We start from the raw sequence: 14,824 nt of genomic DNA on the forward strand, positions 1-14,824 counted from the left end.
ATGGATTTTGGTTTTTTGAGTACAGCTGGAAATACTGAAAAACTGTACCGAATAGCAGAATTACATCACTCATAAGAAAATTTCGGAGACGTGGAATGAGGTTTTGAGGTTTGAGAGGTTTGCCTTTTCTCTTCAGCTGGAATACAGGAAGATATAGAGAAAAACAAAAATGACGGTAACTGCTTTTACACTCTTTCCTATTCAAGTGTTCACACACTTGATTTCACTTTTGAGAATTAGTTGGACAATAGTTCATACAGAAGTGATTTAAAGCAAACACCTTGGTTACAAGCAGCTATTTATTTGTAGCAAATAAGTCAACATTATTGAAAAACTATAATTTCAATTTTGAAATATTTCTGCTAGTGTATTTGAAATAAAATTAATGATCAGGATAGAAAATATAGATTAATAGGAAATTCGGTATGAAGCAGAAATTAAATAGTATACAACTCAAAGATACTTTTTCTAATATCTGAGCAGCTTAATTAAGGCCTGGTCTTTCATTACTGAATGATTTTTATTCAAGTACCTTTTCAAGAGGTACTGAACATGAAGTACTAAACACTGTATATAAATTTTCTATAATACTTTTCTGTACATCAGTGACTCCAGAAACCAGAGGTTTAATGAAAGCATCAAATACTATTAAATTCCAGATTAAACACAGAACATAAACAAGTTTTTGCCCCTATTGCTGGTGTTGTGTGGATCAGAGATTATGGGTGACAATTACACTTGAACAGGAAAATTGAAAGGGCCTTAATTAAAAAGGAAGTTTGAACCCCCTCCACAAATTTATAAAATAAAAAGTGGTATTTTGTTACAAAGATGCACGTTCAGTTACTTCATCAAGACCTGGTGTCGTGGTTTAAAACCAGCCAGCAACTAAGCACCACACAGCCGCTCACTCACCCTCCCGCCCACCGGTGGGATGGGGGAGAAAATCCGAGGGCGGGGGAGTAAAACCCGTGGGTTGACATAAAGACAGTTTAATAGGACAGCAGAGGAAAAGAAAATAATAACAACAATGATAAAAGAATATACAAAACAAGTGATGCACAATGCAATTGCTCACCACCCGCTAACCGATGCCCAGCCAGTCCTGGAGCAGCAATCGCTGCTCCCCAGCCAGCTCCCCCCAGTTTCTATACTGAGCATGACATCATATGGTATGGAATAGCCCTTTGGCCAGTTTGGATCAACTATCTTGGCTGTGTCCCCTCCCAGCTTCTTGTGCACCTGGCAGAGCATGGGAAGCTGAAAGTCCTTGACCAGTGTAAACACCCCAAACCAGGATACCTGGTAGGGGTAGAAATCTGTCAAGACCTATGAGAAAGCATTCTGTATTTAAACAACTATTCACGGCATCAATTTCAGTGCAGTACACATTATCTGAATTAATAATTTTCTGCCTTTCACTGTTCGGGCCTCTCAAGTTCAGTTGAAAAACAGAACAAGCATAATCTTTAGATTTAGTTTGGCATCAGTCTAAATTCTAGTATCCTTCCAAGTATGAAAGCTTTTCTTGTCTTACATGGGAGGAAAAAAAATGCTGGTAGGGCAGGTGAAAATCCTTATTCTGTAGTTAGACACTTAGCTCTGTTTCTTTTTATTAAAAATATTGGAGTGTTTTTTCCAATCTCCTGAAACATCTCCAGGACTGAGTGACAGATCAAATTTTCCTTTTGCCTTATGTATCAACAAGATCCTCATTTCATTAGAGCAACATAAATCACAGTTTGAAGACCTGGCTACTCAGTGAACTGACAGCCCAGATCCCATTTTCCTTAAAATTTATATTTTCTTGTCCATCCATCTAATGGACGTATCACTATATCTTTTTCTTCCTATCTTACTTAAAAGGGAACTAAACACACAAATCACCTGGAGATGATTAATATGACAACAATTGCTTTGAAAGCAGAATAGCAACTGTCACGTTTGAGAGAAAGAAAACATAAAAGAAGGAGAAAGCTAAATAAAAAGAAAAATCACCATATTAATTGTCTGAGCCAGACATTAAAGACAGAACAAGAACAGAAAAGCTGACCCTTCACAATGGATTCTTTAGCATCAGTGAGTTTGTATGAGTTATTTGCTTGAAGTCATGGGTTTATGAAGTATAAAATGATATAAACAAATATTATTCAGTGCTGTGACAATTTTGACTTTTATTTGAATCTTTTAAATAGTAAAAGATGCACTGCAATATTAAAGATTTTTTTATATAGATACTGTTTATTTTTCTGACTTGTCAGCTATTTGATGTATCTGTGCTCACAGAAAGCAAAACTAATGAACAAAACAAGCCATCCCTTAAAGGCTGAAATCCAGCTAAGCTGAAGCCAAGCACAAAGGGGGCAGAATTTCACCAAAGTCAATATCGTTTTCACTTATGCTGTGCACTGGACAAGCTTGCAAACAAAAACTTTCTATATTATGTGCTACATAAAGCTAAGGTTTTAAACAAGGTCTCAAATTCTTAAACAGTACAAAGGAACAAATTTGCAAAGCCAGGTTTACACGCTCCTTAAACAAGTTATCACGAAAAAAGGAGATGACTACACGAAACAACAAAAGCCAAACTATTGGTTAGTAAATAGCAAAAATCTGTTCAAGGAACTGCAGAAATTGCTCACAGAGGCTTAAGTGTGTAAAGCTGCTTAAGTCATATGCTATTTTTAAGAACAGCACATTTGGATGAATTTATCTTACATGAGAGCAATAAATGATCAGACCAAATAGATTCTTAATATACACAGAGAAACATACACATTTGAAAATACTAAAGGACAACTGAACTGCCTCAACACTAGATCTTTTTTCCTTTGCTCACACACTTTTGTTTGGCAGATGTCAATCAGGAGATAACTGCTTGCCAGAGAATCAGCATATCCACCAGTTCAGACTGGCCCCCACACTCTTTCTCTTAATGCAGTAATGAATTGCTCTTTTTGCCTTGTCTTTGAGTTCCATCATTTCATTTCTCTTACTCTTCCTGTCTTTTACCTTTTTTTATGTCCCTTTTCCTAATTACTTCCCCATGCAATGAAACATCACTGCACACACAGTATTTTCTTTTTCTGCATCGAACCTTCTGTCCCATCCTCTAGTCTATTTGCTCTTCCCTCTGTCTCAGGCATGACTAGCCTTTTTCACTCTCTCCTCATTAGTGAGTATCTTTTTCTACTGATACAGTGACTGAAGCTTCTCTATACTTATTTCTATCCAAAGTCCTTACCCTGTTTTCTTTCAATTCCCTTACATATCTTCACCAGTATGTGCCATCTTCCCCTTACTATCAATTGTATTTTTTCTTTTGTGTTCATGCCTGTACTTAAAATTCCAAATATACTGAACAGAAACATCAGAAACATTTTGTTTCTCTGTATGAAGTACTACTGAATAAAGTATACCAAGAAAGCAAGTTCTTCTTTTCATTTTTGGGGGAGAATAATATTCATAGATCTATCTGCCACAGCTAGGACTCTTCTGAATTACTTCAGAAATTTTTTTTGCTTGTGTATTTTTAACGTAGAATCGACACACTACAAAATACAGTTATTAACTAGAATAATGGTTAATGGGGGAAATTTCAGACACAAATCTCAGCTCAGGTGACATTATCTTCTTGTCCTGAGGAATTTCCGCTATACCAATATAGACAGCCTCTTACTTATATGTTGTTATGTAGCTCAGATTAGAAATATAAGGGAATGATACATTTTATATACATGCGAAAAAGGAAAGTTTCAGGTTACTGAGCACCAATGAACTTTACCTTTTTAATTAATTACATAATTGATAGAATTGAGAAATGACTGATCAAGTGCTGATAGCTGCCTTACTGCTGATACCTGGACAGGGCTTTCGTTAATACAATCTCCGTGTTCAGGATCATTGGAATTATTTGTAATTCCATAGGGGACTATTTAAAACAAATAAAATAATCCCATTGATTTATGCTAAATTTATTAGAAAGAGGAAAAGTACAAAACCAGTTCTACTCCTGCAAATAGTTATTTCATTCAAAATTCGTTTCAAATGCCCTCTAAGAAAGTTTTTAGTGGAGCGATTCACTCCCAGGTGTAATGTATACAAAATAAATATAGTACATATATTATATATATATATTTGTTGTTCAAATCACCTGTGAATTCTGTTTTAATGTATCAGAGATTAAAATACCTTACAAGATTTTAGTTGAACAAATAAATTTCATTGCAAGAGCAGTGTCTCCAACCTGACATGTTATATACAACATAACCAGTTTAAAAAATGACCGAGAGTGAGAAAAGTGAATTCAGTCGAGTCATTCATCATTCAAGGAACCACCATGAGACAGGCAAAACAAAGAATATCAAGAATCTGAAATTTAACTTAATTTATAGTATTCATCAACATTAGCTTAAGTCTCTTCCCCAGAAACACATACTCTAAAGCAGGGTGCCAGCCTTTCAAAGGGTAAGGGGCTGGATTATCTCTTTTTTTTTTTCCCCCCAAAAATGGTAAACATCCAGGAGGAACCCAGCAGGGGTTAGGAAGCTCAGCTGAAGCCAGACCATATTTCTGAACTAGACCATTATTGCCCATCAGCTGAGCCTTTGTGCAGGGAAGAGGCTTTATTACACTACATCCTCTGAAGACACAGTGCCTCGCAGTTTGCAACTCTATGTCATGGAAGTCATTCAGAAGAATCAACCTGCTTGTTATCTTCGTCACCCCAACCAGATCCTGGTAGTTAGCACGACATACTTCTAGTATCTTATATTTTGATAGTTTTCATTATCTAACAAACCACTAGAGGGAAAATTGAAATATAATTCCGTACTTAAACTGAGATTTTGTTTTAAAACTTTCTCACTTTATGACTCACTCTAGCATCAGAGCAAATTGTAGCTATTTTTATTTAGTATTATACTTATATAATTATATCTATATAATAAATATCCTATCCTCTTATTTATAGACAAATCTATCTTTATTCAATAATCATATAATTAGAAACTATTAAACACCATCTTTTGTTCAGAAGACACTGTATTGATTTCTGTCCTTCACTGAAAAAAGAAGAGTTCATTATTTCCAGGTGTCATCACCTCTAACTTCACTACACCTCCCAGTCTTCAGTAACTAAGTAACTTGGAAAATGTATTCCTTAATTAACTGCTCGGTTTTTTTTCCAGAATGTGCAATTTCAATGTAACTGAAATTTTATAAAACTTGAATTTCTTTATCTTGAATGTGAACTGTCATGCAATTAAATAACTTAACTCAGCATTTTGGCTCTAAATTTGTCCATGTTATTTCAACTCCATTAGATTTAGACTAATTTACTTGTTAATAGATCAGAAGGAAAAGAAATATCCAAACCCAGATTTAACCAAGTAAGAATTTAATTTCTAGAAAGAACAACTGGAAAGAAATCATTAAATCTATATATTTGAACTGACTTGGGTTCCTTCATCTTGAATATAGAATAGTGGTTTTGGGAGTTGATGAGGTAGTAATTCAAACCAAACTCACTCTTTTTTGTAATTCATATGAAGAGAAAATGCTTACTGAAAATCCAAGGTTTTCCAGAAGAATTTTCATGACAATAACTGAAGGTGTAAGTTACACTTGTTTGGGTGTTTTGACCCTAAGCCCATACAGTAATTCTGACTCTCTGAGAGGTAGGTATTGGCATGCAAATGACAAAGTTTCTCACCAAGCCTCTAAATTGTGGCTTTTGTTTTTCAGCAGCAAGATAATTTCAGACTTCTGTTTTCTTCTTTTTCTTTTTTTAATAACCTACTCTTTTCCCATATTTGATATAATTGAAATACAACATTCAACTGATCAATGGCAAAATCTTTATGAACAAGCCCTGGGTATTTTCATGCAAGTTTTAAACTGAATAACTACAAAAGCTGAAAAATGGAAAAGTCAGCAACAAATAGTCTTCTGAGTATTTTTGTTGGTCTGCCTTAGTTGGAATTCACGTATCATGAAAGTAAAAACATGGCACTATGGGACAGGAAAAAGGGTCAACAAACAGAAGACTGCATCACTGTTTCAGAAGAAATTTTGAGGGCATTAAAAAGATCTGCTGCATAGAGGGGTGTGTGTAAATGAGATGCCGTTTTTACTTGGGCTGCTGAGATTTAAAATAATTAATCTCAGAGAAGATAATTGCTGAACTACCAAGTAACACCCTTATTTATTTTTTAGATCTCTCTTTTACAGAAGAAGAGAGAGGCCTGTATCTTTAACAGAGCTGGTAACATAAGACTGCTGTTGCTAATCTCAGTCTTTGATTTTATTTTCCTGTTGTCTGCACCAACAATTTCAGAAATCAGACCGTAATCACTTGAGTAGAGACCATTTTATAATACTTATTCTGCAACTTCAAGAGCTGTTTAGCCACTAGAAGCCTTTTGTGTTCAGTTAACTTTTACTCAAACCTTAAAATGCCCCTTCTGACTCTACAGCTGTCACTGAAGGAATCTACCCTCACTGCAGCTTAACATACAGACCATAATAATCCTTTAGGCCAAGGGTTCCCTTGGAGGAATTTATATTTCTACATGTAGTTAAAATAAGAGCAAGTGTCTTTAAAGGATTGATCTCATTCCTAAATAGAGTCTGTAAACCACATTACTTTTTAACTGGTCAGAATTTTTTTCCAAAATTTTATACTCTTGGATATTCTCTTCAGATTTACAAAGCCCTGCTGACCTAGCACTGCCCAAAAAAGCTTATCAGCAAACAATGAATGAATAATTGAAAATAATGCTCTTTCAAATATAAATGCCTCTCAGGTGAAATCATACTGCAATTCTCTTAATGTTTGTAAGTACAGGTCTGATCAACTGCTTTTATTACCATATTCTGCTAAATATATAAAATTAATGTCTTTTTTTTTAAAACCAATTTCTACTGTTTTTCATTATTTATAAAGCAATCTGAAGCAACCACTGTGTACTGATTTTGAGTAATCTAATGTATACAATTCATCAAGAAAAGATAAGACACTAGACCACAGCAATCAGCAGTTTGATACAAATGGCAAACGCAATCCTTGAAGGATGGTGTCACAGAGGTACACTGAAACTAACTCAAATGAGGCACAAGCTCAGACAACTTTATTTCACAAAACAGCCAAAACCACATGACAGAAACCAAGGAGAACTGTAGCCAATCAGACTCAGTGTTACACAGGTATGCATGGAAAGTAGGTCTGATCTAAATATTCACATGTGAGAAGTACACTAGAGCTGGTGGAAGGCCGAGACATATGTGAAGCTGATAAGAGGGATTCATACTTGAATGTGGAACATCTAATCAATAATTATTGTCCTTGGGAGTGAAGCACATCCTGGCAAAATATGTAAGCTAATTAAGATGTTTTGGGAACCATCTGAAACAACTAGTAGAAGTGTGATAAGAAGCACCCTCACGTGAACTATCCTCATTGTAACACTAAAAATCACACCCTTTGAGCTGGAGACCCCGGCCCAAGCAGAGACCCCTCACCTTTGAGCATGCATAGAATATTAAAATAGTAGTGTAACTTTAAGATTGAGACAAGAAAATTTAGACCACTAGAAAACCGCTTTGTGTAATTACTTATGCATACATGTAACTACACTGTATAAATACTGCACCTGCATGAACGAGCAGTGTGCTAGCTCTGTGGAATTACCACCCAGCACCCGGTTTTGTGCAAAACCAGAAATAAATCGGCATCTTAGCTCTATGTGCATAGTGGGTGTTGCACAGCGGGTAACAAACTCTGTTTGTGAGACAAAAGAAACAGGGGTAAACCGAAACCAATCAACAGGCTGATAACATTTAACACTGAACAGGTTCGAGGTGTCAGTCGGGGTATTGCCTCTACACGGCAACACACAGAAGAACAATGATCCAAAGTGCGCACGCCCACTCACTCACAAAGGGGAAACTCTCTCTTGTGGGTACCCAGAAAATACAATCCCTCACCCCGGGGGGTGGGGTTTGTGTGTGTGACGGCTCACTCAAGAATATATCCAGAAGACATCACTCACTAAAGGAGGTGAATGCACTCAATCCTGGGAAGTTACCTCAGGCAAAGTCCCAACCCAAGAGGAGAGGCCATAAGCACGGGCCCGCTACTCCAAGCGGAGCATGCTCAAAGGGAGGCTCTGGCGGTGCCCCATTTATACCCTGGGTGGGATCTGAGCTGTGGTCATGACTGATCGTGATCTAGAAGCTTCTCTGAGCCAAGGCGCCTCACCGGCTGTGGACCCCGTCTGGTGACCAAGGGCTCCCTGCTCTCCTGCTCCCCTACCGAGGTGTGTACATGCCTGGGGGGCACGGCAGAGAACAAAAGGCGCAAAAAGCCGGTGACCACCATGCTAAAAGCCCCCATCTTTATCAGAAACGGGGGGGGGGGGGGGGGGGTAGGGTGTGAAGCGTACTTGTCACATATGGTTCCTAGATGTGAGCAGGAAACCTGCACTTCTGGGAATACTTCCATGCCAAGCACGTAATATTGCTAGCAAATCAACTACAGGAACTTTCCAAGAGTGTATTTTGCATTACTGAATAAGTATTTCATTTCCACCACACTGATTTTTTTTTTTTTAATTTCACTGCTCAAAACCTGTAGAAATGCTTTACATCTTACTACTCATTAATAGAACAAGCTCATTAAAGGAAATGAAGGTTAATTTAATCATATTCAGGCACTATATTGGATAGATTATTGCATTTGTCTTTTAAATAGTTTGTCTTTCATTCTACTATCTTCATCAAATAGTATTCTGAGTAATTATCACATTGCCATTATAAAGTTACAGCCCTATTACATTCTTACTAAGAACTTCAGGTCACCTATAGCATTTACACAAAATACCACAAATCTAGTCAAAGCACCTCAGGCTTTGCAGCAAGAAAGTAATTCCTTATAGCACTGTGTGCATTTCTAAGGTCTTTACCATTTGGATGATTACATTATCTCGGTTTTATATTCACTAGTCAGGAGGTAAATGTCAGCTGGAATCATTGAATATTTTTTTTTTTTTTACACCTTTCATTTTGTTTGATAGGCTTTTTACCCATTGTAATTTATTGCTCTTACTGACGAAAATATAAAGCAAAAAGCTGAGAGTGTAATCAAGGCTAATGGTGAACCAAATACCATGTGATAATAAATCAGCAAGAAGAAAATATTCTACAGATAAGTGGAGATGTTTACCATTTCAGTTTGAATACTATTACAACAACTGTTTATGTAAAATACAACACTGTACACAAAAAAAAAAAAAATCAACATTCTCTTTCATGTAAAATAAAAACTAAAACTTCAGACAAGCAGCTGAATTTGGGGCGCTTCTACAAGGAAAAAAATGCCTTTTTAATCACAGTATGTAGCAGTGAGAAGAACAAAATATAATACGAAGAAAGTATGTGGTGGAAAGACAGCTGAATTTTATAAACAGGGACATACATTATCAAAGTCATAGCTTGCAGTAATCTTTTAAAACTTACTACAGCAGAGAAAATCCCCCAACTCCTGTATGAGGAAGCTGCAGCACACTGAAGTTGACTTTTCAGAGTTATAAAAACATTATTTCTTTATCCTGCTAGAATACTTTTTTTGTTAACTGGTCTTTTATTTACTAAAAAGACGGTATATGTGAAAAAAGCAACTATAAGAAAATATCTCAACAGTTTGCCTATGGACCAGCTACAAGACCTACTGAAAGTAAAAAAAAAAGTCTCATTCACTTCAACAGCTTTTCTGAAAGACGTGAGACAAAAGTTAAAACATATAATAGCTAATAACAGGTAACTTCAAATAGGAGCTTTATTTCTATTTTGTTTTTTAATATCACAAAGCCTGCATAAGAAGAGTCAATAAAAATGGTTAAATGTATGACTATTTCATCATCCTATTAAGAAAAATTAAACAAATGTGAGACTATATTTCCAGTACCTTTGGATATTGTTTCACAGGGATCAGAACTCTTTCTGAGAGCTTTATGTTTTTGTTGCTGATAACATCAAGATATTTCTTTTCTTCATCTTCCTTCTTGCCTTCAGAACCCTGAAATTTTTCAATTTCTGAAAAATATTAAAAAAGCAATCAGTGAAATGATATTTGTCATCCTCAGAAACTTTAAACTTGCACATTATAATACAGACTATGAACTGAACACCTGTGCTGTTTGCACTCACATGACGTGTACGTTGTCTTAGAGAAAAACTGGACTGTCACCAGTGCTGAGGCAGAGGTGACAATCCACAGGCCGTACTCCTCAACTAATTCTTCCACAGCTGAAACTGAAGCCAAATGATCTCAGTGGCACCTGGAACACCTGAGATTTCCGATTCAGTCCATCAGTCTTTTAAAAGAGGATCACATCATCACAACTCACAGAATCACAGAATCATATAGGTTGGAAAAGACCTTTAAGATCATCAAGTCCAACCATAAACCTAACACTGCCAAAACCACCACTACACCATGTCTCTAAGCACCTCATCCAAACGTCTTTTAAATACCTCCAGGGATGGCGACTCAACCACTTCCCTGGGCAGCCTGTTCCAATGCTTGATAACCCTCTCGGTGAAGAAAAATTTCCTAATATCCAGTCTAAACCTCCCCTGGCGCAACTTGAGGCCATTTCCTCTTGTCCTATCACTTGTTACCTGGGAGAAGAGACCGACCCCCACCTCTCTACAACCTCCTTTCAGGTAGTTGTAGAGAGCAATAAGGTCTCCCCTCAGCCTCCGCTTCTCCAGGCTAAACAGTCCCAGTTCCCTCAGCCGCTCCTCATAAGACTTCTGCTCCAGACCCTTCACCAGCTTCGTTGCCCTTCTCTGGACACGCTCCAGCACCTCAATGTCTCTCTTGTAGTGGGGGCCCAAAACTGAACACAGTATTCGAGGTGCGGCCTCACCAGTGCCAAGTACAGGGGCACAATCACTTCCCTAGTCCTGCTGGCCACACTATTTTTGATACAAGCCAGGATGCCATTGGCTTTCTTGGCCACCTGGGCACACTGCTGGCTCATATTCAGGCGGCTGTCAACCAACACCCCCAGGTCCTTCTCTGCCAGGCAGCTTTCCAGCCACTCTTCCCCAAGCCTGTAGCGTTGCATGGGGTTGCTGTGGCCCAAGTGCAGGACCTGGCACTTGGCCTTGTTAAACCTCATACAATTGACCTCGGCCCATCGATCCAGCCTGTCCAGGTCCCTCTGCAGAGCCTGCCTACCCTGAAGCAGATCAACACTCCCACACAACTTGGTGTTGTCTGCAAACTTACTGAGAGTACACTCGATCCCTTCGTCCAGATCATTGATAAAGATGTTAAACAGAACTGGCCCCAACACCGAGCCCTGGGGAACACCACTTGTGACCGGCCGCCAACCGGAATAAACTCCATTCACCACCACTCTTTGGGCCCGGCCGTCCAGCCAGTTCTTTACCCAGCGAAGAGTACACCTGTCCAAGCCATGAGCAGCCAGTTTCTCCAGGAGAATGCCGTGGGAAACCGTGTCAAAGGCTTTACTGAAGTCTAGATAGACAACATCCACAGCCTTTCCCTCATCCACTAGGCGGGTCACCTTGTCATAGAAGGAGATCAGGTTGGTCAAGCAGGACCTGCCTTTCCTGAACCCATGCTGGCTGGGCTTGATCCCTTGGTTATCCCTTGGTTAACTCGATGCTATTTTCTAAATATGACCCGCTAGAATTAAGTCAGATTCTAATAAAAATCTCTAACTTGCAGTAAGAGTAGTAAAAAAACTGAAGAAACCTCTTGCTGTTACTGAGTTTCCATTCAAATACTTCTGAATCATTTAAAGGTTGTACAAAATAAGAAATAAAACTAACTCTTGCATAAAAAGACTCTTCATTAAAGAAATGCAGTAAATAATCATTATATATATATATATAATAATATTGGTATGTAGAACACACAATTTACAAAAAAAAAAAACCAAAATATATTCAGGTTAAATAGTTTTGAGTTCTTTAATCCCTAAAGCTCTATAAGCAACAAATAATAATAAGCAATTGAATTTATTACCCTGCAAGGAACATCTAAAACAGTGCCTGAGAGCTTCCTGACAATGCAGCTACTATTGAAAAACCTGCATTTGCTCTAGTGTTGCTACTAACTATAAAGGAAATGCCAATACTTATAATGAGTTAACTATAACTCAATTATGGCTGAAAAGGGACAGCTGTGGGTCTCAGAAGCATGCAGTCTCAAGGCCCAGAAAGCAAGCATGGAGAAGACTAACACAGTGACAACAATCACGAACACACATACAAGTTTCTTTGACATGCAACAAGTGTATTCAAAAATGTATGTAAGACAACAGCCCACACAGTAATTTGTTAATAAATGTTTAAGCTGCCTATTCTAGCCCAAATACTTTATTTAAAGCCTGCACCAGCAGACAGATCTCTAATGCCACTGTTATAAGATCTTTTAAAACCTCCGAGACAACACACGTGAAAGAACTGAGGCAAAATACACCTTCCCTAATTTAGGATTAAAAAGTTATTTTAATACTCACTGAAAGCATCAGGAGGACAACTTTCATTTTTATAAAATACTTTAATATACATGGAAAGAAAAATTTAATAGATGGGAAGCTCTTTTAAGATAGCTCCAACGCAATTATACAAAGGTTTGTGCTATGGGGGTGCAGAGGGGAGAGACAAAGGTGAACAAAACAGGGAAAAGTGTTGTAACTGTGTAGTCTCACAAACGGAGTTTGTTACCCGGTCTACAACAACCAATACACACACAGAGCCGAGATACCAGTTTATTTCAAGTTTTGTGCAAGACGGGGTGCTAAAGTGGTAGCTCCACAAAGATAGCACACCGCTTGTTCATGCAGCTGCAGTACTGATACACTCTAATTATAAATATGCCTAAGTAATTACACAAGGCAGTATTGCATTGGTCTACATCTTCTCATCTTACACTTAAAGTTACAGTACTACAGTAATATTGTATGCACATGCAAAATTGAGGAGTCTCTGCTTGGGCCGGGGTCTCCAGCTCAAATGGTGTGATTTTTAGTCTTAAAATGAGATGGTTTATTTCTAAAACAGAATGTAGGGCTGGATATGAACAGTGAAACCTGGTGTCCAAAATTCATATGAAAAATACGGCAACGGGATTCTGCTCGACAGCGGGGCGGTCTTGTCAGATGAGCTATCCGGGGAACTTTTGTTCCCCGAGGCTGGGGCTTGCGTCTTCTGGGTGTGGCCCCTGAAAGCCTTGTGATGTCACCAGAGAGTCACTGTGACCCCCGTGACATCAGTCCTTTAGGGGCGTGGGGCAGCCCTGAAGGGCCACAGTGCTGTCCTCATCCTTCGGGGACGCACGTCTGCAGGTGGGGGGACGACGGACCCCCATCCCGCGGGCTCCCTTCTGAGGGCACAGAGAGGATCTGCCGGACACGGACACCGGCAGGGCCCGGGGCGCTGGTCCCGACCTGCTGTGCCCCCAGGCTCGGCCTGCCGTTGCTGAGAGGCCAGGAACCGCTTTCCTGCCTTCACGTGTCGGAGAGGTCAGTCGCCACCCTGCCCTGAGAGCAGGAACATGCAAAGGCACCCCTGGTGTCACTCATCTGCCCAGGGCCGGGATGGTCCCTGGCGTTTGCGGCAGCACAAGCACAGCCCCGAGGCACAGCGGGCAACTCTTTAGCGCTCAACTTCCACAGCTTTGCTGCCTCCTGCAGGCTGAGTCTCCAGGGCAGGTCATGAGCTTTGTATCTCCTTTGTTTGCAGCGTGAGATGGCGTTGGAGGAGGACTTGGCAGAGGAGGGCACCTCTTCCCCTGCTGCCAGCACCAGCCAGGTGCCCCAGGCTGCGCCACGGGATGTGTCTGAGGACCTAATGTGCCCAATCTGCCTGGACACCATTAACGACCAAGCCTCCGTGAGCTGGTGCAGGCACAGCTTCTGTTTTTCCTGCATATTGGAGTGGTCCCGCAGAAGAGCTGTGTGCCCAATCTGCCGGGGGTCTTTCCACCAAATCTACCGCAAGGTGGGAGCCAATAGGTATGAGGTGTACCCCATCGGGCAGCACAGCAGCTCTGCCAGCCACGCTCGAGGAGGGACATCTCGGCCTCGCTCTGCGGAAAGGAGGCAGTCTCATTCCTCAGGCCGCCAGCACCGCGGCTCTTCCAGCAGAGACCGCGGCGGTGGCCACGCCAGGGCCCCAGAGAGGGGCCGAAGCAGGCCCCCAAGGCGGCACCACAACGGCCACAGCAGGGTTCAACACGCCCAGGGCTACGACCCCTCGAGCAGCAGGAGACGGCAGCAGAGCAGGGCTCAGGACACTGCTCGTGACGAGGGCCGAGCTCCAAGGCCTGAACGGGAGGTCCCTGCCTCCTCGGGGAGGAGAGAGCGCCATCGGCAGGGAGGCCGGGTTGCCTTCAGGGAACGCCAGGCGACAAGGAGCCGATCCCGGCGGAGGTCCCGCAGCACATGGCGCCAAACACAGTGGGACCACCAAAGGAGGAGACATCGCGATGAGGGGCGAGCTCTAAGCCCGGAATGGCAAGTCCCAGCTTATTCTGGGAGAAGAGAGCGCCGTCAGCGGGGAGGCCAGCTTTCCTCCAGGGAACGGCAGGCAACAAGGAGCCGATCCCGGCACAGGTCCCGCAGCACACGGCGCCGAACACAGCGGCACCACCAAAGGAGGAGACATCGCGATGAGGGGCGAGCTCTAAGCCCGGAACGGCAAGTCCCAGCTTATTCCGGGAGAAGAGAGCGCCGTCAGCGGGGAGGCCAGCTTTCCTCCAGGGAACGGCAGGCGACAAGGAGCC

At 40.7% G+C, this 14,824-nt stretch overlaps 1 protein-coding gene across 2 annotated transcripts in view; it reads right to left on the reverse strand.

The window, feature by feature from the left end:
- KHDRBS2 (KH RNA binding domain containing, signal transduction associated 2) overlaps window positions 1–14,824 on the reverse strand; it is a 398,703-nt gene that overhangs the window by 292,235 nt on the left and 91,644 nt on the right. For both annotated transcript variants that reach the window (XM_075497293.1, XM_075497292.1), the window contains exon 2: window positions 9,965–10,092. In XM_075497293.1, the coding sequence (XP_075353408.1) occupies window positions 9,965–10,092 (128 nt within the window). The remainder of the gene's footprint in view (window positions 1–9,964; window positions 10,093–14,824) is intronic.

The sequence above is a fragment of the Mycteria americana genome, chromosome 3 (genome assembly GCF_035582795.1).
Source record: "Mycteria americana isolate JAX WOST 10 ecotype Jacksonville Zoo and Gardens chromosome 3, USCA_MyAme_1.0, whole genome shotgun sequence".
In the NCBI taxonomy this organism is placed as follows: domain Eukaryota; kingdom Metazoa; phylum Chordata; class Aves; order Ciconiiformes; family Ciconiidae; genus Mycteria; species Mycteria americana.